The 23,340-nt window shown below is 37.6% G+C and overlaps 1 protein-coding gene across 1 annotated transcript in view; it reads right to left on the bottom strand.

The window, feature by feature from the left end:
• Positions 1-20,661: 20,661 nt before the first annotated feature.
• LOC140179214 (uncharacterized) overlaps positions 20,662-23,340 on the bottom strand; it is a 29,428-nt gene continuing 26,749 nt past the window's right edge. The window contains exon 5 of the mRNA XM_072217880.1: positions 20,662-20,946. Coding sequence (XP_072073981.1) covers positions 20,662-20,946 — 285 coding nt within the window. The remainder of the gene's footprint in view (positions 20,947-23,340) is intronic.

Below are 23,340 nucleotides of genomic sequence, written 5' to 3'. Positions count from 1 at the left end.
CTATTGAAATTAGTTTAGCATTAAAGCTTATTGAAAACTGTTCGAATCGATATAAAGTTTGTAAAAAAATTGGAATTTGGTAGAGGAGGTTATGATCATTCAAAGTTGGTGTTAAAAATCTGAAATTTTCCAAAGTTGCAGAATTTCATTACTTCTGATATGTGCGGGTGCACACGTCCTGTTTCTCAAAAATTTATTTGTTTTCAACTATTTTGCCTTTTCAACAAGGTTGTAAGCTTCTATAACAGCATTTTAAGACGTTTGGGCCTAGTTTTGAGTATTAGAACATGGGATATAAATTAAGGGCTCTAGTACATGATTTTAAGGTAAATTAGAAAACGGAGGCCTAGGTTTCTGGCTTGCTGAGAATGGTTTGACGTTAGGTGAAGGATGATTGGTATATGAGATGAGAAATGATAGACTTTTAGTATTTGGAAACTGAGTTATAAAGGGACAGTGGTTGAGATGAGTCGGGGACTCGGATTGAAATGATGGATCTATGTATGCTGAAAATACTTTTGAAAACCATTGAAATAATATTTTTACATGATATTCTGAGACGCCATGCACCTGGCAGGGACGGTGGCTAATCCCGCCTGTCGAGGTAGCGGCAGCGGCGTAAGGACGGTGGTTAATTCCGCTTACGTTGAGATGTGAGGTCTGTGCAAGAATATCCCGCTCGCATCCCTTCGGATCTATAGGGCGAGCAGGCGCCGATACCTGGACAGTGATCCGGTCATTATATCTCGGGGGTTCCCATATGAGAAATCCGAAGGGCGACGTCTCCATGGAGATGTGTCGGGTTGGCAGTTGAATCGACAATGTGATATCACAGCCAGTAGGGCACGCATTCATCATATGCATTTCCTATCTGCTTGTATGCTTTGTCTACTTGTAATGGTTTGTCTAATTGAATAACATGCTTACATGCTATCTAAATTATTTGCCATATATGCTACTACTTGTGCTTTACTTGCTTTGAACATTATCTGTGTTTTCTGCTGGGATTGAGGAGGTTCGGAAGGCAGTGGCGATGGGATCGCATGGAGGATCGGTTGGTGAAGGCTGTGGGACAGCGGTGTTTGGTTAGAATAGAAATCCCTTAAGATAGATAACCTGGTTTATTTAAGTCAAGTTGGTATATTATGCTTAAATATTTTAGAATGCTTTAAGTTGAATCTTGTGATTGATATGAAGCTTAGGATTGCCTTTGGCGTCCCAGGGTCTTATATCCTATATCACTGGGAACTGTTACCATACTGAGAACCGCCGGTTCTCATACCATATTGTTGTTGTGTTTTTCAGATGCAGGTCGCAACCCACCTCGGTGAGTTGCTTTGGTTGGTGACAGGAGCGGAGAATCTTGGATCATTTTGGAGTTCTTTTTGGTTTATTTTGTTTATACATCTCTCCTTTTGTATTTTGTTTTGCCTAGAGGCATGTATTTGAGAGAACAAAACTTGTATAAGCTGTTTTCACTGTATGGTTTTGTATATCAGTATATGGCTAGCCGGCTTAAACTCCACGAGTCGTGACTAGTTCCCTATGATATTATATACTTATCTTTTGTTATATATTCTCTGTTTCTTATGCCTTAAGCTAGTAGCTCCGTTAGTACGTTTGTGCTTCGAAATTCTGTTTTTGAGCTATATCTTTCATCGGGCTTCTAGATTATACTATTCTTTCTATATATATATACATATATATATATATATATATATTATGTATGAGTTTAGAAATGTCGTAATCTCTGATTGACCTTGGCTTTACGACGCGAGGTAAGGCTTAGGCTAATTAGGGTGTTACAACAAGCATCTACAACTAAGAATTTGCTCCAACAAATAATCGAACAGCTGGATCGGCAAGAACAGAAAGCAAAGATGAGAGAGCGCCGTAACGAGCGCCGATTCAAACACCTCAAGGAGCTACTCAAGGGACACTTCAGAGACTCAGATACCCCGGATTCCACTTCCTTTACTAGCACAGGGAGTCATGACGGTCCCGATGATGGAGATACTGCTACCAGCCCACCCCTGTTCCTGACAGATGGCACCGAGGACGGTGCAAAGCCTTAAGTGTGGGGAGGTCGGTTAGTACCTGACTTCTGGAGGTAATTTCTCTTCGCTAGCACCAATAATTAGGATATTTTAGTTAGATTTTCTTTCCTTTATAGAATAAAATAAATTGCGTAGGTTAGGATAGTTGCATGCATGTTCTACTTGATTGAAAAGACAATAAGTTTCTTTTAAAAATCTATCTTTGGAACAAAATTTCACTAATTTTTCAAAAATTTTTTATGATAAATTTGCTTGAGTTGTATTTGGAACATGATATTTGAATTAAAGAACACACAACCTGTGAAAGATTTGAGCCTTTATGTATGGTTACATTATTTAACCATAATTATTTCATTCTTGTGTGTTTACTTCTCTATGATTGTAATCTATATTTTGTTTTATCTTATATGTCCAATATTTATTATATTCACATGCTTGCACATGATTGAGGCCATTATTTGTTATTAACTCACTTATCCCAAATAAGCCTACCTTTTACATCACCTTTGTTAGCCCATTGAGTTTTTAATCCCCTCTTGTTCTATAACCACATTACTAGCCTTAAGCAGAAAAACAAATTAAAAATCCCAAGTGAATCTTTGGTTAGCTTAAGATAGAAATTGTGTATCAACTAAAATGTGGGAACATTGGGTAATAAGGGAATGTATTTAATTTATTTGAATATTGGGAATTTGGGAACCTACTCATGAAAAGAAAAACCAAATTAGAAAATAATGAAGAATCTATGTGCATTGATACGTTATGTTTGCTTTTATGAATTAAAAAAAAATAAAAATAAAAATAAAAATAAAAAATTTATATATATATAAAATAAATAAGGGGACAAAAATTACCCCAATGTTAATGTTAATCAATGCACATGTGATAAATTAAAAAGAAAAATTTGGTACATGAGTATGGGAATCATACAAAAATGGGAATTATGGGTAGCTAGGTATGATTTTAAACTTGTATAAAGTATGTATATGTTAGGTGAGATCTTAGACTAATCAAAGATTTACTTTGTTAGCTCACTTAGCCTTATATATATATATACATCCTTACCTTTACCTCAGCCCCATTACAACCTTGAAAAGACCTCATGATGTTTGCATTGGTATATTAACTGTTGTTGATTGGTTAGGAGAAGAACAAAAGTTAGAAAGCATGATTAGAGAAGGATAGAGTGATCACCCTATACACTAGAGATTAGAGCGTACATACATTATCAGTGAGGGTTCAATACTTGAATTTTCATGTTCCCTGCTTTCATGAGCTATCTTCTTGCACTTTTATCCATTTTATTGTATAATGATAGAATTAGTGGAATTTGATTTGTAATTGTTTTGAAGAGCTTATTTCCTTTTGATCAAGTGGGCAAGAACTATATAGTTGCATTTGTTTATATATATATATATAGGTTTGCATTGCATTTCATGAGTTTCTACATGTTCATACTTATTTCCTTATCTCCTTCAATTAAGCATGAGGACATGCTAATGTTTAAGTGTGGGGAGGTTGATAAACCACTATTTTATGGTTTATATTGTGTTTAATTATGTGGTTTTATCATGATCCTTACCCACTTATTCATTAAATTAGCATGCATATTAGATTTCTTTCCGGAATTTATTACATGTTTGAAAACTGCTTCCTAGAGACTTTAATTATTTAATTTTAATTCTTCTTTATTCCATTCGATGCCGTGATCTGTGTGTTAAGTGTTTCAGATTTTATAGGGCATGAATGAGTTGGAGATTGGGAAGGAAGCTAGCAAAAATGGAAGAAACACAAGAATTTGAGGAGATAACCAGCGAGAAGTGACGCGGTCGCGTGGCTCACGCGACCGCGCGAAGGAGAGCAAATTGCAGTGACGCGGTCGCATGGCTCACGCGGCCGCGCGGATTGGAAAGCCCAAGCGACGCGGTAGCGTAGACGACGCGAACGCGTGGCGAGGAAAAGCGCAAGTGACGCGTCCGCATGGATGACGCGATCGTGTGACATGTGCGATCTGCATAATCTACAGAATTCACTGGGGGCGATTTTGGATCCTATTTCGACCTAGTTCTCGGCCCGGAACAGCAGACTAGAGTCAAAGAATATACAGAAACAAACAACACATTCATTCAGAGACAGTTTTAGATCTAGTTTTACTCTCTTAGGTTTTTCTCTCTAGGTTTTAGAATTTTTAATTTTCAATTGATCTTAGCATTGGAACATTGAGAAGAGTTATTTCATCATCAAGATTTCGTCATTCTAGTTCGTTTTCTTAACTTGGTTTCATTCTTCCATGTTCTTTGTTTTGTTCAATTTTGTTATTTGAATACTTTTATGATTAATTAATGCAAGGATTATTTCTTTTTAATTCAATTTCAATTCCAATAATCATGTCTTCTTTTAATTCCCTTTCATGTGCTATGGATTTATTATTTACAATGCGTGAGTAGTTTCTTTACTTGATGGGGAGTTGATTAAAAGGAACTCTTGAGTTAGAAGGATTGAAGGAAAAATTTGTAATTGCGTTAAATGTTGGATTGCTATCCTGTCACCAACGCCAATCCCTTTGAACTAAGTGGGTTGCAACTTGTGAACAGATCTGGCATTCCAACTTGTTTGACTTTCCCTTACCTAGTAAAGGATAACCAAACAGAACAACCATTAATTATAAATTAATCTTACAATCACTCCATCACTAGTAGAAATTCCAACCAATCAACTCCCGGTCAAGGCTTTTACTCATGTTAATTAAATTTCCTCAATTTAAATTCCAATTTACTTAACTCAACTTCTTTGAACATCTGATTAATAAGATACCACACTTTTCTGTAACTCGTTGGGAGACGACCTGGGACTTAAAACTCCCAGTAATTTTTAACTCAAACTCTCTGTGACATACTTCTAAATTGATAGGCAGATTTTCAGTGAGTTAAGAACTATACTTGCAACGTAACCATTTTAATAATTTTTAATTCACCAGCTTCTGCGTCTCATCAGAGATTAATGATAAGAGTGATGGTATTTATGAAAAATAAATAACATAAATTAAATAGTACTTGTGATTCAGTAATGAGGAACATGTTGAGGTTCTGGAGATGCTCTGTCATCTGAATCTCTGCTTTCCTACTGTCTTCTTCTCCAAACACGCATGGCTTCATTCAGTGGCAAGCTGTATGATCCTCTCGGATGAAAAATACCAGGTACGATCTCTGCACGGCTAATCAACTATCGGATTGCTCGTCTAGGATGAAAAATACCATGTACAGCTACCGCACGGCTAATCATCTGTCGGTTCCCACTAGCATCGGAATAGGACCCTTGTCCTTTTGCACACTGTCACTGCGCCCAACATTCGCAGGTTTGAAGCTCGTCACAGTCATCCCTTCCCAGATCCTACTCGAAATACCACAGACAAGGTTTAGACTTTCCGGATCCCAGGAATGCTGCCAATTGGTTCTAGCCTATACCACAAAGGTTCTAACCTCCGGACTCGGTCCGTAGATTAGAAACCCAAGAGATACGCACTCAAGCTATCGCCCAATGACTACGTTGAGCTTAAATAGAATAGGAGTGGTTGTTAGGCATGCGTTCATTGGTTGAGGATAATGATGAGTGTCACGGATCATCATATTCTCTATATTGAAGTACGAATGAGTATCTAAGAATAGAATCAAGCGTGATTGAATAAAAAATAGTAGTAATTACATTAATCCATTAAAACATAGCAGAGCTCCTCACCCCCATCTATGGGGTTTAGAGGCTCATGCTATAGAAGATACAATAGAAGTGTAAAATGTCATGAGGTGCTAAATGAATCTCTAAAAGTAGTTTTTATACTAAACTAGTAACTTAGGGTTACAGAAAATGAATAACTAGGTGTAGATAGTGCAAAATTCCACTTCTGGGGCCTACTTGGTGAGTGTTTGGGCTGAGATTTCAAGCTTCCACGTGGATATGCCTCATATTGGAGTTAAACGCCACCCTGGGTGCCAAAATGGGCGTTTAACGCTAGAAAGTTTTTAGCTGGATTTTAACGCCAGTTTGGGCCATCAAATCTCAGGCAAAGTATGGACTATTATATATTGCTGGAAAGCCCAAGATGTCTACTTTCGAACGCAATTGAAAGCGCCCCAATTGGGCTTCCTTAGCTCCAGAAAATCTATTTCTAGTGCTGGAGGGTCAGAATCCAACAACATCTGCAGCCCTTTCTCAGCTTCTGAATCAGATTTTTGCTCAGGTCCCTCAATTTCAGCCAGAAAATACCTGAAATTACATAAAAATACACAAACTCATAGTAAAGCCCAGAAATGTGATTTTTGAATAAAAACTAATAAAAATATAATAAAAAGTAACTAAAATATACTAAAAACTACCTAAAAACAATGCAAAAAAGGGTATAAATTATTCGCTCATCACAACACCAAACATAAATTGTTGCTTGTCCCCAAGCAACTAAAAAAAATAGGATAAAAAGAAGAGTATACAATAAATTCCAAAAACATCAATGAAGATTAGTTTTAATTAGATGAGCGGGACTAGTTGCTTTTTGCTTCTGAACAGTTTTGGCATCTCACTTTATCCTGTGAAGTTCAGAATGATTGGCATCCATAGGAACTTAGAATTTAGATAGTGTTATTGATTCTCCTAGATCAGTATGTTGATTCTTGAACACAGCTAATTTATGAGTCTTGGCCGTGACCCTAAGCATTTTGTTTTCCAATATTACCACCGGATACATAAATGCCACAGACACATAACTGGGTGAAACTTTTCAGATTGTGACTCAGCTTTGCTAGAGTCCCCAGTTAGAGGTGCCCAGAGCTCTTAAGCACACTCTTTTTGCTTTGGACCACGACTTTAACCGCTCAGTCTCAAGCTTTTCGCTTGACACCTTCACGCCACAAGCACATGGTTAGGGACAACTTGGTTTAGCTGCTTAGGTCAGGATTTTATTCCTTTGGGCTCTCCTATCCATTAATGCTCAAAGCCTTGGATCCTTTTTACCCTTGTCTTTTAGTTTAAAGGGTTACTGGCTTTTTCTGCTTGATTTTTCTTTTTCTTTCTTTTTCTTTTATTTTTCGCCATATTTTGTGTTTTTTTTTCACTGCTTTTTCTTGCTTCAAGAATCAATTTTATGATTTTTCAGATTATCAATAACATGTCTCCTTTTTCATTATTCTTTCAAGAGCCAACAATTTTAACATTCATAAACTCCACTATCAAAAATATGCACTGTTCAATCATTCATTCAGAAAACAAAAAGTATTGCTACCACATCAAAATAATTAAACTAATCTCAAGATAAATTTCGAAATCCATGTACTTCTTGTTCTTTTGCAATTAAAAACATTTTTCATTTAAGAAAGGTGAAGGATTCATAGGACATTCATAGCTTTAAGACATAGACACTAGACACTAATGATCATGTAATAAAGACATAAACATAGATAAAACATGAAGCATAGAAATTGAAAAACAGAAAAATAAGAACAAGGAGATTAAAGAACGGGTCCTCCTTAGTGATGGCGGCTAGTTCTTCCTCTTGAAGATCTTATGGATTGATTGAGCTCCTCTATGTCTCTTTCTTGCCTTTGTTGCTCCTCTTCCTAGAGGTTTCTTTGCCCTTAGGTGCCATTAGTGGTTATGGAAAGCAAAAAGCTGAGCTTTTCCACACCAAACTTAAAAGGTTTGCTCGTCCTTGAGCAAAAGTGGATAGAAGGGAGTAGAAGAAGAATGATGCAATTAATTTTGAAAACTTATTATTGTATGCAAGAAAAATTAAAAAAAGTTGAAAAGAATTTGAAAGGATAGGTAAGTTTTGAAAACGTTTTGGAAGGATGTGAAAAGAATTGAAAAAAAAGAATTAAAAAGAATTGGAAAGATTATTAATTTCTGAAAATAGAAATTGAAAGATGAACGTTTAAAATATGTTTGATGCAAAACATTATGAATTAAAACATGAAAAATTGAAAAAAATCAAATTGGAAACAAAATTACCTCCCTTGTGTCATCCTGGCGTTAAACGCCCAGAATGCTATCTGTTCTGGCGTTTAACACCCACTTGTCTACCATTTTGGGCGTTTAACGCCCAGCTAGATACCCTGGCTGGCGTTAAACGCCAGGAATCCTTATTTACTGGGTGTTTTTCTAAACACCCAGAATGCTGCCATTTCTGGCGTTAAACACCCAGAATGCTACCCATTCTGGCATTTAACACCCAGAATGCTGCCTGCATGGGCGTTAAATGCCCATTCTGCTATCCTTACTGGCGGTTAAACTCCAGTAAGCCTGTCCTCCAGGGTGTGGTGTTTTTGATGATGTTTTTGATTTTGCCTTAATTCTGCAGCTGTTTTTATGACTCCACATGATCATCAACCTAAAGAAAACATATACTAACAATGGAAAATGAAATGAAAGAGTAATTAACATAGATAAATAAGATTGGGTTGCCTCCCAATAAGCGCTTCTTTACTGTCTTTAGCTGGACTTTTACTGAGCTTTTAATTTAGTCTCAGTTTTGAGCACTCTTGCTCAACATTGCCTTCAAGATAATATTTGACTCTCTATCCATTAACAATGAACTTTTTGTCAGAGTCAATATCCTGAAGCTCTACATACCCATATGGTGACACACTTGTAATCACATATGGTCCCTTCCACCAGGATTTCAATTTCCCAGGGAATAATCTGAGCCTAGAGTTAAACAGTAGGACCTTCTGTCCTGGCTCAAAGACTCTAGATGACAACCTTTTGTCATGCCATCTTTTTGCTTTCTCCTTATAGATTTTAGCATTTTCGAAAGCACTGAGTCTGAATTCCTCTAGCTCATTCAACTGGAGTAATCTCTTCTCTCCAGCTACCTTAGCATCAAGGTTGAGGAACCTGGTTGCCTAGTAGGCCTTGTATTCCAGTCCCACTGGCAGATGACAGGCTTTTCTATACACAAGCTGGTATTGAGAGGTCCCTATAGGAGTCTTGAATGCGGTTCTGTATGCCCACAGAGCATCATCCAGACTTCTTGCCCAATCCCTTCCACGGGTACTTACAGTCCATTCCAGGATTTGTTTTAGTTCTCTATTTGAGACTTCAGCCTGCCCATTTATCTGTGGATGATATGGAGTTGCCACTTTATGGTTAATTCCATATCGGACCAAAGCAGAGTCAAGCTGTTTATTACAGAAATGAGTGCCTCCATCATTGATCAGTATCCTATGGACACCAAACCTGCTGAAGATATGCTTCTGGAGGAACTTCATCACTATCTTAGTATCATTAGTGGGTGTTGCAATTGCCTCTACCCATTTAGATACATAGTCTACTGCCACCAGAATATAAGTGTTTGAGTATGATGGTGGGAAAGGCCCCATAAAGTCAATACCCCATACATCAAACAACTCAATCTCTAAGATCCCTTGCTGAGGCGTGGCATAACTGTGAGGCAGGTTACTAGCTCTCTAGCAACTGTCACAGTTACGTACAAACTCTTGGGAGTTTCTATAGAGGGTAGGCCAGTAGAAGCCACATTGGAGAACCTTGGTGGCTGTTCGCTCACTTCCAAAATGTCCTTCATACTGTGATCTATGGCAATGCCATAGCATCTTCTGTGCCTCTTCTCTAGGCACACATCTACGGATTATTCCGTCTGCACACCTCTTAAAGAGATATGGTTCATCCCACAAGTAGTACTTTACACCAGAAATCAATTTTTTCATTTGTTGCTTACTGTACTCTTTGGGTATGAATCTCACAGCTTTATAGTTTGCAATGTCTGTAAACCATGGTAATTCCTAAATGGCAAAGAGTTTCTCATCCAGAAAGGTTTCAGAGATCTCAGTAGGAAGGAGGGATGCCCCTGCTACTGGTTCTATCCGGGACAGGTGATCTGCTACCTGGTTCTCTGTCCCTTTTCTGTCTCTTATTTCTATATCAAACTCTTGCAGAAGTAATACCTATCTGATGAGTATGGGTTTTGAATCCTGCTTTGTGAGGAGATATTTTAGATCAGCATGGTTAGTGTACACAATCACTTTAAATCCCACTAAATAGGATCTGAACTTGTCAACGGCATAAATTACTACAAGTAACTCCTTTTCTGTGGTTGTGTAATTCTTCTGCGTGTCATTTAAAACACGGCTAGCATAATAAATGACGTGCAGAAGCTTGTTATGCCTTTGTCCCAATACTGCACCAATGGCGTGGTCACTGGCATCACACATTAGTTCGAATGGTAATGTCTAGTCTACTGCAGAAATGACTGGTGCTGTGACCAGCTTGGCTTTCAGAGTCTCAAACGCCTACAGACACTCTGTGTCAAAGATAAATGGCGTGTCAGCATCGAGCAGATTGCTCAGAGGTTTTGCAATTTTTGAAAAATCCTTTATAAACCTCCTATAAAATCCTGCATTCCCCAAAAAGCTTCTGATTGCCTTAATATTGGCAGGTGGTTGTAATTTTTCAATTACCTCTACCTTAGCTTGATCCACCTCTATTCCCTTGTTTGAAATTTTGTGCCCAAGGACAATTCCTTCAGTCACCATAAAGTGACATTTTTCCCAGTTTAAAACCATGTTAGTCTCTTGGCACCTTTTCAGAACAAGTGCTAGATGGTCAAGACAGGAGCTGAATGAGTCTCCAAATACTGAGAAGTCATCCATGAAGACTTCCAGAAATTTTTCTACCATATTAGAGAAAATAGAGAGCATGCACCTCTGAAAGGTTACAGGTGCATTGCACAGGCCAAATGGCATTCTTCTGTAAGCAAACACCCCAGATGGACATGTGAATGTTGTTTTCTCTTGGTCTTGAGGGTCTACTGCAATTTGGTTGTAGCCTGAATAGCCATCCGAAAAGCAGTAGTATTCATGGCCTGCTAGTCTCTCTAGCATTTGGTCTATGAATGGTAAAGGAAAATAATCCTTCCTAGTGGTTGTATTAAGCCTTCTCTAGTCAATACACATACGCCACCCTGTAACTGTTCTTGTAGGAACCAGTTCATTCTTTTCATTATGAACCACTGTCATGCCTCACTTTTTGGGGACAATTTGGACAAGGCTCACCTAGGGGCTATCCGAAATAGGATAAATAATCCAAGCTTCTAGTAACTTAGTGACCTCTTTCTGCACCACCTCCTTCATGGCTGGATTCAGCCGCCTCTATGGTTGAACCACTGGCTTAGCATTATCCTTCAATAGGATCTTGTGCATGCATCTAGCTAGGCTAATGCCCTTAAGATCACTAATGGACCACCCAAGAGATATCTTGTGTGTCCTTAGCACCTGAATTAGTGCTTTCTCTTCCTGTGGCTCTAAAGTAGAGCTTATGATTACTGGAAAAGTGTCATCTTCTCCCAGAAATGCATATTTCAGGGGTGGTAGTAGTGGCTTGAGCTCAGGTTTAGGAGGCTTCTCTTCCTGAGGAGTTTTCAGAGGTTCTTCTGTTTTCTTTGATTCCTCCAGATCAGGCTGAACATCTTTAAAAATGTCCTCTAGCTCTGATTCGAGACTCTCAGTCATATTGACTTTTTCCACCAGGGAGTCAATAATATCAGCGCTCATCCAGTCTTTTGGTGTGTCTGGATGTTGCATAGCTTTAACAGCATTTAACTTGAACTCATCGTCATTGACTCTCAGGGTTATCTCCCCTCTTTGGACGTCAATGAGGGTTCATCCAGTTGCTAGGAAAGGTCTTCCTAGAATGAGAGCTGTACTCTTGTGCTCCTCCATTTCCAGCACTACAAAGTCAGTAGGAAAGGCAAACAGCCCAACCTTGACAATCGTGTCCTCAATTACGCCTGATGGGATCTTAATGGAGCCATCAGCAAGTTAGAGGCATATCCGGGTTGGTTTAACTTCATCAGTCAAACCAAGCTTTTTGATAGTGGATGCAGGTATTAGGTTGATACTTGCCCCAAGATCACATAGAGCTGTCTTGGTACAAGCACCCCCTAATGTGCATGGTATCATAAAGCTTTCGGGATCTTTAAGCTTCTCTGGTACGCTTTTCAGAATGACTGCACTGTATTCTTCTGTGAGGAAAACTTTTTTAGTTTCTCTCCAATCCTTCTTATGACTTAAGATCTCTTTCATGAACTTAGCATAGGAGGGTATTTGCTCAAGTGCCTCTGCAAACGAAATCTTTATTTCAAGAGTCCTGAGATAGTCTGCAAAGCGGGCAAATTGTTTATCCTGTTCCGCTTGGTGGAGTTTCTGACGATAAGGCATCTTGGCTTTATATTCTTCCACCTTAGTTGCTGTAGGTTTATTTCCTACAGAAGTGGTTAGAGAAGCCTGCTTAAGGGGGTTGTTATCAGCACTTGCAGGTGTCTGATCCCTTATTGGTGTTTGAACGCAAGAATTGAATGCTGCCTGGGCGTTTAACGCCAGATTGCCACCCTTTTCTAGCATTTGGACGCTAGAACTGGCCATCCCTTGGGCGTTTAACGCCAACTGTCCACCCTTTTCTGGCGTTTGAACGCCAGAATCATTCCTCTCTGGGCTCTTACTGTCCTTAGAGGTATTTTGGGCAGTGGTTTGGTTATCATCTGTCAGTTGTTCCTTTCTTGGTTTTCTGCTGCCTTGAGTTGATACATTCAATGTCTTCCCACTCCTTAATTGAACAGCTTGGCATTCCTCTGTTATCTGTTTAGATAGCTGCTTTCTTGTCTAATTCAATTGTGCTTTCATATTCTTGTTAGCATTTTTAGTGTCTTGGAGCATCTCTTTAAATTCTGCTAACTATTTTGTTATGATGAGTAATTGCTGATTGAGTTCAACAACTTGTTCTTGGGGACTAAGTTCATGGGATACTGCTTTAGCCTCTTCTTTCAGGGAGGACTCACTACTTAAGTACAGATGCTGATTTCTGGCAACTGTATCAATAAGTTCTTGAGCCTCTTCAATTGTCTTTCTCATGTGTATAGATCCACCAGCTGAGTGGTCTAGAGATATCTTGGCCTTTTTTGTAAGCCCGTAGTAGATGTCTAACTGCACCCACTCTGAAAACATTTCAGAAAGAAATTTCCTTAGCATCCCTTTGTACCTCTCCCAGGCATTGTAAAGAGATTCATTATCCTCTTGTTTAAAGCCTTGGATGTCCAACCTTAGCTGTGTTATCCTTTTTGGAGGGAAATATTGATTCAGGAATATGTCTGATAACTGTTTCCATGTTCTTATGCTTGCTGTGGGCTGGTTATTTAACCACCTTTTAGCTTGATCTTTTACAGCAAATGGAAACAGTAATAATTTGTAGACATCTTGATCTACTTTCTTATCACGTACTGTGTCAGCAATTTGTAAGAATTGTGCCAGAAACTCAGTAGGTTCTTCCTGTGGAAGACCGGAGTACTGACAATTTTGCTGCACCATGATAATGAGCTGAGGGTTTAGCTCAAAACTGCTGGCTCTTATGGGGAGTATATAGATACTACTCCCATATGCAGTAGTAGTGGGGTTAGCATATGACCCCAGAGTCCTTCTGGACTGTTCATTTCCACTTAGGTCCATGATGGAGAAAGGGAGATGATGTGGATTGTAGAAATTTTTTTTGAATACCAAAATTAAAAGAAAATAAAATAGAATAAAATAAATAACAAGTTGAATATCAGTTCGAAAATTAGAAGAAAATAAAAAAAAATTGAAAACTAAATTAATTAATTAATTAAAAAGATTTGAAAAAGATATGGGTGAGGATTTTCAAAAAATGAAGAGAGAGAAATTGATTAGGAAGTTTTGAAAAAGATATATCTTAAAATTAAAGATACTTGTAGGAAAATAAAAAAAGAAAAGATTTGAAAAAGATTTGATTTTAAGATTTGAGATTAGAAAAGATAAGATAAGTTAGGTAAGAGAAGATAAGAAATTTAAATTAAAAAGTTTTAAAATTTAAATTTTAAATTTGAAAATTATATTTTGAATTTAAAATTTTGAAATTTGAAATTTGAAATTTAAAATTTGAATTTTAAATTTTGAGTTTTGAATTTTGAAAAAGTGAACAATATAAGATAAGATTTGAAAAAGATTTAAATTTTGAAAAGTTTTGATTTTTAAATTTGAAAATTAAATTTTGAATTTTAAATTTTGGAATTTAATTGAAATTTGAGATTTGAATTTGAAATAAGATAAGATAAGATTTTGAAAAAGATATATTTTTTTTGAAAAATATTTGAATTTTGAAATTTAAAACTAAGATAAGATAAAAGTTTTAAAATAAAAATCTGAATTTTTAAAGGGAAATTTCAAAAATTCAATTAAAATAAAGAGAAAAGATATTTTTGAATTTAATGAGGAAAGAGAAAAACAATAAAATGACACCAAACTTAAAATTTTTAGATCAAAACAAAGAAAACAAACAAGAAAACTTTGAATGTCAAGATGAACACGAAGAACACTTTGAAGATCAAGATGAACACCAAGAACAAATTTTGGAAATCTTTAAGAAAATAAAAACACAAAGGGCACCAAACTTAAAAATTTTTATACCTTGGACACTAATAATTCGAAAATGTACAAGAAAAACAAGGAAAGACACAAAACAAGAAAAACTAAAGATCAAACAAGGAAAATAAACAAGAACAACTTGAAGATCACCAGCAAGTGCAGCAAATTGAGAGAAAAAATAAAAGCATGCAATTGATACCAAACTTAAAACATGAAACTAAACTCACACAGAAGACTAAATTATGAGGTTATTGGTTTTTATTATTTATTAAAAATTTTGAAAAGAAATTTAGAAAAATAAAACAAGGATTTTTTAAAAATTTTAACAAGAACAATAATAAAAGACTCAAAGACAAATCACAAATTAATAAAGAAATGTAAAATTTTTGAAAGATTTTTGAAAAGAAAATAAAAGACTCAAACTTAGTGACTCTAAACCAACCAAAAAGGTAAATTCTTCCTATTCTAAGCAACAAAATGAACCGTCAGTTGTCCAAACTCGAACAATCCCCGGCAACGGCGCCAAAAACTTGGTGCACAAAATTGTGATCACACTTTTCACAACTCTGCACAACTAACTAGCAAGTGCACTGGGTCGTGCAAGTAATACCTTACGTGAGTAAGGGTCGATCCCGCGGAGATTGTCGGCTTGAAGCAAGCTATGGTTATTTTATAAATCTTAGTCAGGAGATTAATGATAAGAGTAATGGTATTTATGAAAAATAAATAACATAAATTAAATAGTACTTGTGATTCAGTAATGAGGAACAGGTTGAGGTTCCGGCGATACTTTGTCATCTGAATCTCTGCTTTCCTACTGTCTTCTTCTCCAAACATGCATGGCTTCATTCAATGGCAAGCTGTATGATCCTCTCGGATTAAAAATACCAGGTACGATCTCTGCACGGCTAATCAACTGTCGGATTGCTCGTCTCGGATGAAAAATACCATGTACAGCTACCGCACGGCTAATCATCTGTCGGTTCCCACTAGCATCGGAATAGGACCCTTGTCCTTTTGCACACTGTCACTGTGCCCAACATTCGCAGGTTTGAAGCTCGTCACAGTCATCCCTTCCCAGATCCTACTCGGAATGCCACAGACAAGGTTTAGACATTTTGGATCCCAAGAATGCTACCAATTGGTTCTAGCCTATACCACAAAGGTTCTAACCTTTGGATTCGGTCCGTAGATTAGAAACCCAAGAGATACGCACTCAAGCTATCGCCTAATGACTACATTGAGCTCAGATAGAATGGGAGTGGTTGTCAGGCACGTGTTCATAGGTTGAGGATAATGATGAGTGTCACGGATCATCATATTCTCTATATTGAAGTACGAGTGAGTATCTTAGAATAGAATCAAGCGTGATTGAATAAAAAACAGTAGTAATTGCATTAATCCATTGAAACACAGCAGAGCTCCTCACCCCCACCTATGGGGTTTAGAGTCTCATGCTGTAGAAGATACAATAGAAGTGTAAAATGTCATGAGGTGCTAAATGAATCTCTAAAAGTAGTTTTTATACTAAACTAGTAACTTAGGGTTACAGAAAATGAGTAACTAGGTGTAGATAGTGCAAAATTCCACTTTCGGGACCCACTTGGTGAGTGTTTGGGCTGAGCTTTCAAGCTTCCACGTGCATATGCTTCATATTGGAGTTAAACGCCACCCTGGGTGCCAAAATGGGCGTTTAATGCCGAAAAGTATGCTAGTTCTGGCGTTTTACGCCAGAAAGTTTTTGGCTGGCTTTTAACGCCAGTTTGGGCCATTAAATCTCTGGCAAAGTAAGGACTATTATATATTTCTAGAAAGCCCAAGATGTCTACTTTCCAACGTGATTGAGAGCGCATTAATTGGGCTTCTGTAGCTCCAGTAAATCCATTTCGAGTGCAGGAGGGTTAGAATCCAACAGCATCTGCAGTCCTTTCTCAGCTTCTGAATCAGATTTTTGCTCAGGTCTCTCAATTTCAACTAGAAGATACCTGAAATTACAGAAAAATATACAAACTCATAGTATAGCCCAGAAATGTGATTTTTGAATAAAAACTAATAAAAATATAATAAAAAGTAACTAAAATATACTAAAAACTACCTAAAAATAATGCCAAAAAGGGTATAAATTATCTACTCATCAATAAAAGATTTGAAAAATATTTGATTTTAAATTTTGAAATTTAAAATTGGAAAGGAAAAAGTCAACAAGATAAGATAAGAAAGATTTGAAAAAGATTTGAATTTGAAAAAGATTTGAATTTGAAATTTGAAATTAAGATAAGATAAAATAATGATTTGAAATTTAAAGAAAGATAAACCAAAGATAAGATAAAAATTTGAAAAAAAGTTTTGAATTTTAAAATTTAAAAGAAAGATAAGATAGGAAAGAATCAAATTAAAAGAAAAGATTTGAGAAGATAAGATTTGAAAGTGGACTGTATTAACAAGAAAACACCAAACTTAAAAATTTTTAAATCAAAATAAAAAAAGAAAGCAAGATTTTCAAAATTTTTTGAATAAAGATAGGAAAGATATTTTTTTGATTTTTTGAATTAATGAAGAAAGAGAAAAATAACTAAAAGATACTAAACTTAAAATTTTTAGATTAAAGACACTAGTTTTTTCGAAAATTTAAAAAGAAAAACAACCAAAAGACACCAAACTTAAAAATTTTAAGATCAATACAAGAAAAGAAACAAGAACAACTTGAATACCAAGAAGAACTCTCAAGAACAATTCGAAAATTCAAAGAAAATAAGGAACACACGAAGGATGCCAAACTTAAGAATTGACAGTAGACTCAAATAAAAGACAAAGAAAAGTTAGATTTTTGAAAAATTTTTGAAAAAGAAAACAAAAGACTCAAACAAAAGTAAAAAGTATCTAATCTAAGCAACAAGATAATCCAGTTGTTTGTCAAATCCAAACAATCACCGACAACGGCGCTAAAAACTTGGTGCATGAAACTGACTCTGCACGTTTCGCACAAATAGACTGGCAAGTATACCGGGTCGTCCAAGTAATACCTCAGGTGAGTGAGGGTCGATCCCACAGAGATTGTTGGTTTGAGCAAACAATGGTTACCTTGCAGATCTTAGTTAGGCGGATAGAAAAATATAGTTGTCACGAGAAAACGCATAAAACAGATAAATAAATAAAATGTTACTAGATAGGTCTGAAATCAACAATATGAGAATAGTTGAGGCTTCGGAGATGCTTCCTCGTTCTGGATCAACTTTTCTCACCATCTACTCCAACTTCTTATTGATTCATTCCATGGCAGGCTGTATATGATTAATGCCGGGTCAGCAGTCATTAATCTCCTCTGCTTCAGATTAAATGTCGGGTCAACGATCATCTAATCTGAACGAGGGTGAAGCTCTAGCAGTCCATTCCCTTGGTGATCCTACTCAAAACGCCACAGACAAGGTTGGATCTTCTGGATCAGAGAATGCTGCTTCTTTGGTTCTAGCCTATACCACAAAGGCCCTAATCGCCCCGCACCTCGGCTGAACTGATGTTTCGAGATGTTCCCAACGAAGCCGTAGATTAGTCATCTCAGAGATGTATAATCAAGCTTGTGGTTCAGTACTATCCCATCAAGGACTCGCAAGAACCCATGTGAATAGGGATGACGGTCAAGTTACACTCCCAATTCATTAGGATGAAGAACGAAGATACATCTTAGAATTGAAGCAAGCATAGACTGAAATATAATAGTGATATTATTAATCCATAAGAATCAGCAGAGCTCCTAACCTTAACCTTGGGAGGTTAGTGACTCATAATGTTCGAAAATAAAGTGGGGAAATAAGAAGATCAAAAGTTCTTAAACAAGGGTGATCTCCTCCTATCTATATTAATCTGCTAACTAAGAATTATAGAAATAAGATAAACTAGTCTTGTAGTGCGAAAATCCATTTTTCGTGCCCACTTGGTGAGTGTTTGGACTGAGCTTGAGTGAAGCCACGAGCTAGTGCTCCTTTTTGGGCATCCAACACCAGCTTTAGACTCCTGAATAGGCGTTGGACGCCAGCTACTCCCTTTTGGGCGGTGGACGCCAGGAATGGGGCTGGTGGCTGGCGTTGAACGCCAGTTTTGGGCCTTCTTTTCCAAAGAAAAGTATAGACTATTATATATTTATAGGAAGTCCTGGGTGTTAGCTTTCCACAGCCATTAAGAGCGTGTCATTTGAACTGCTATAGCTTTAGAAATGCTCCTTTGAGTGCATGGAGGTCAGATCCTGACAACATCTGCAGTCCTTTCCGTGTCTTTGAATTAGACGTTGCCAAAACTCCTCAATTTTAGCCAGAAATTACCTGAAATCATCATAAAACACCCAAACTCAAAGTAGAATCCAAAAATATGAATTTTTGACTAAAACCTATAAAAATATAATTAAACAAAACATAATAAAAACTATATGAAAATGATGCCAAAAAGCGTATAAAATATCCGCTTGTCAACCCTCTAACCATTGTGTGCCAGTTCTTGGGGCTAGGATTTACGCCCTTCATATATTTGTATGTGACCCAAGCATAGGCATAAAACTCTTGGACTATCAGTTGGCCAACCTTGATAACTGGGTTGCATAGTTTGTCCTAGCCCCTCCTCCGGATCTCAACCTGAATCTCTGGATACTCGTCCGACTTGAGATTAAACCATACCTCTGAAATAACCTTCTTCTGCCCAGTGATCTCATGAAAATGGTCCTCGTGGACCTTGGAGCTAAACTGGGTCGAGTCATATGGACCGGTCACTGGGGTCTTCTCTTTCCTCTTCCTAGAGGAAGACTCTCCTGTATTGGGTGCCATGAATAATAATGAAGGAGAAAGGAAAGTGGTATGGCCACACCAAACTTAAGAATTTTGCTCATCCTCGTGCAAAGAAAAAGAGAGTAAAGGAAAGAAGAAAGTAGATGGTGGTAATGGGTGTAGAAGAAAATTTAAAAAATAATAGTGGAGGGGGGTAGAAAATATGGAGAATATAAAAAAATAAAATTTAGGGATGATATGGATGTGGAAGAGGAAGGGAAGGGACTGGAATAGGAAAGGGTAAAAGAAAGAAAAGGAATGAATTTTTGTTGTGGTGAAAAGGGAGGGGGTGAAAAGGTATATATATATATAGGAGTGCGGGACAGGGTTCAGATGGAGTAAAGGATGGGGAAGGGTAAGATTTGATTTTAATTTAATGGGGCTTGTTGGGATGTTAAATGGGGAATGAAAAAAATTGAATGGGGGGCGGAAAAAATAATGGTTAAGAAGGGAGTTTTTATGAGGAGAAAGATTTTCGGAAATTGAAGGTACGTGATTGGTGGAATGAAGGGTGGGGTTGGTGGGAAGAGAGATATGAGGGGGGAGGGGTGGGGCCCATGCCTTCTCCCTTTTCAAATTCAATTATTCCCTTCGAGATACACCTTCAAGCGCTGCTGGCGCTAAACGCCAGTTTCGGCGCTTAGCGCCGCTAGCGCTTTTTTTTACTTTTATTTTTTTGTACGAGGTCTTGGCGCTAAATGCCCAGTTTCGTGTGTAGCGCTAAGAAGGCAGAGAGCACTTCCATCTTTGTGGTGCCTCTAGCACTAAATGGCCAGGTCTGCACTTAGCGCTAAGGGGGTAGAGAGGGTTCCTCGAAATACGTGACTACTGGTGCTAAACGCCTAGGTCCGCGTTTAGTACCACAATAACAGTGGGCATGTCTTGTTTTGTGTGCTCCTCAGCGCTAAATGCCCAACTTGGCATTTAGCGCCACCCTCACAGCACAAAATTCTCGATTTACATGCCCCCTAGCGCTAAACGCCAGGTTTAGGCGTTTAACGCTAAGGCACCTGAAGCCAAATCCATCTAGGGTGGTCTTTTCTTTCCTCTGATTTCTCCAGTTCCTATTTTCAATACCTTGCATGACTAAAACACTTATAAAAAGAAGGAAAACTATAGAAAACTAGGATGAAATAAAAAAATTCAAAAATAAAAATAACTGTAAACTATGGATACGAATAGTTGGGTTGCCTCCCACCAAGCACTTCTTTAACGTCACTAGCTTGATGGTCAGTTCTGCTAAGTCAGCAGATGAGTAGACTTTTGACGATCAACCTTGCTTCCAAGATAGTGCTTCAGCCTCTGGCCATTGATAGTGAATCTCCTATTAGGGTTCTCCTCCTGGAGCTCCACATGACCAAACTAAGATACTCTGGTTATCACAAACGGTCCGGACCACTGGGACTTCAGCTTTCCAGGTAAGAGCTTGAGCCTTGAGTTGAACAATAAGACTTTCTGGCCTGGCTCAAATGCTCTAGTGACTATTTTCTTGTCATGCCACATCTTTGTCTTCTCTTTATAGAGCTTGACATTCTCAAAAGCTGAATTTCTAAATTCATCAAGCTCATTCAGTTGAAGGAGCCTCCTATCTCTTGCAGCCTTGGCGTCAAAGTTTAGGAACTTTGTTGCTGAATATGCTCTATGCTGCTACTCAACTGGCAAATGACAGGTTTTGCCATAGACCAATTGATATTGGGACATGCCAATAGGAGTCTTGAATGCCGTCCGGTATGCGTAGAGAGCATCATCAAGCTTCCAAGCCCAATCTTTCCTTGAAGTACTAACGGTCTTTTCTAGAATCCTCTTGAGTTCTCTGTTAGAGACCTCAACCTGTCCACTTGTGTGAGGGTGATAAGGGGTTGTTGATGACATGTCACCATGTCATGTTTTTCTATGCTTTTTCATACAAGAAATTAATGATTTGTGCTTAAATATTGAATGCTTTTGTACTTAATTGGTATATTTTTTTGATCTTTTGATTTTATAAATCATGTAGGAAATAAGAAGAAAAAGAAGCAAAGAAGCACAAAATAAGCTAAAAAGGAGAAAAAAAAGAGCTTTGGGGAACACTTTGGAGCTTTAGGCCACGCTTTTAAAAGCGTGGCCCATGACCAAATAAAAGGAAAACAGGCAATCAGCATACAAAGCTCAGCTCTCCAAGTGAGCTGAGCATTACCCTGATGCAAAGATGAGCTTGGAAGCAAAATTTTCGCTAAGTTAAAATCTGGGCGCTCACAGCATGACCATGCCTCCTTCAAAGGGCTATAACTTGAGCTATAGATGTCCGATTGATGTGCTTCCAGTTGCCTTGGAAAGCTGACATTCAGAGCTTTCCAACGATGTATGGCAATCCATATTTAGCATGAAATTGAGGCACGAACGAAATGCATCTTTAAGGGCTAAAAATAAGCAAAAATAGACCAAAGTGCAACCACCAAGATTCGAAGAGGGAGCCTCACTCCAAGGCAAAGAGGCGCTTCTAATAGCGCTCACTTAGAGAGCGCTGTGCTCACTTGGAGAGCTTTGTCGTGTTTTTCTTCATGAAAAATCAAGGAAAATTGCTCCCCAAATGCTTTCACCAAGGCTTGAACTTGGGACCTCCCCTTGGAAGCTCCAATGCTCAGCTCACTTGGAGAGCTGAGCGCTACTCATGGTGCATCCCACAACCATTTGACACGGACCAAGGAAGGAGCGCGCAACATGTGACACGGTCAGGGAGCAAAACATGCGCACAAGGTCCCAATGCTCAGCTCACCTTGTGAGCTGAGCATCCCCCTGGGAGCAACACCCATGGGCCAAAATTCAATTAAAATTCCTTTTGAACTCAACTCTTCACCAATTGAACCAAGGCCATCTAGACCCACTCTTCCTCAAATCCAAAGCAAACTAAGCCCATTATCATCACTCAAAGGCACAAGGATCAACTAGATTAGGATTTTCATTTTAATTGTAATTTGTTTTAATTTCATTTTCATTCTCACTTTGTAAAGCCTATATAAGGCATCATTTTCATCTTTGTAGGAAGAGCTCGATTAGAAAAGAGGCTAGCTCCAATAGGGAGTTTTGCACTCTTTAGTTTTCATTTTGCTTTCTTTCTTAGTTTTCTTGTCTGTTTTGAAATTTTGGATTGAGATTGGAAGAAATTCTGTTTTCATTCTCCATCTGCAACGTCTCTTGTTCTTCTTCTACAATTTACTTTTCCATTTTCATTTTGCAATTGTTCCTGCTGGATCAAGGAAGGTTTTGAGATCTAGACTTGTTTTCTAGTCTCTTCCACTCCTGAGATCTTCAACATCCTTTTAAATTGCTGTAAACTAAGCATTGCTTTCTGTCTTTACAATTCTTCAAGGCATTTTACTCTTCTGTTTAGATCTGTTGCATGATTTTGCATCTTTTACTTCTCTGTTTGATTGCTATTTACACTTTTCTGTTGAATTTTAATTTCCAGCACCCATTCCCCTTTATATTTCATGCAATTTACATTTCTTGTCATTTAAGATTCTTGCAATTTACATTTCTTGCAATTTAAGTTTCAGCTATTTTACTTTCTTGTTCTTTAAGTTTCTGCACATTTACTTTCTGCAATTTATAATTCCTTGTCATTTACATTCTGTTACTTCAAGTCTCACCCAATTTCACTTAAATGTTAGCTTGACTAAACCAATCACCCACTAAAGTTGCTTGATCCATCAATCCCTGTGGGATCGACCTCACTCTAAGTGAGTTTTACTACTTGATGCGACCCGGTACACTTGCCGGTGAATTTTAGGTGTTTTGGAAAATTCGTTTTTCCACAAAAAACACCATCAAGTTTTTGGTGCCGTTGCCGGGGATTGATTAGATCAACAATGATTAAGTGGGTGAGAAGTCTAGATCAAGCATTTTCTTTATTTTTGTTTTCTATTTTAGATTGAAACCAAGGTGTTTGAGTTTTTGCCTCACTAAGAAATTCTCATTTCTGATATGAGTAATTTCAATTTTCCTTGGTGTTGTGTTTTCCAAAATTCAAATGGAGTTCAACTCATCTTATGATCAAACAAA

Source organism: Arachis hypogaea, chromosome 15 (assembly GCF_003086295.3).
Source record: "Arachis hypogaea cultivar Tifrunner chromosome 15, arahy.Tifrunner.gnm2.J5K5, whole genome shotgun sequence".
Classification (NCBI taxonomy): Eukaryota; Viridiplantae; Streptophyta; class Magnoliopsida; order Fabales; family Fabaceae; genus Arachis; species Arachis hypogaea.
This window is presented reverse-complemented; position numbering and strand designations above follow the sequence as displayed.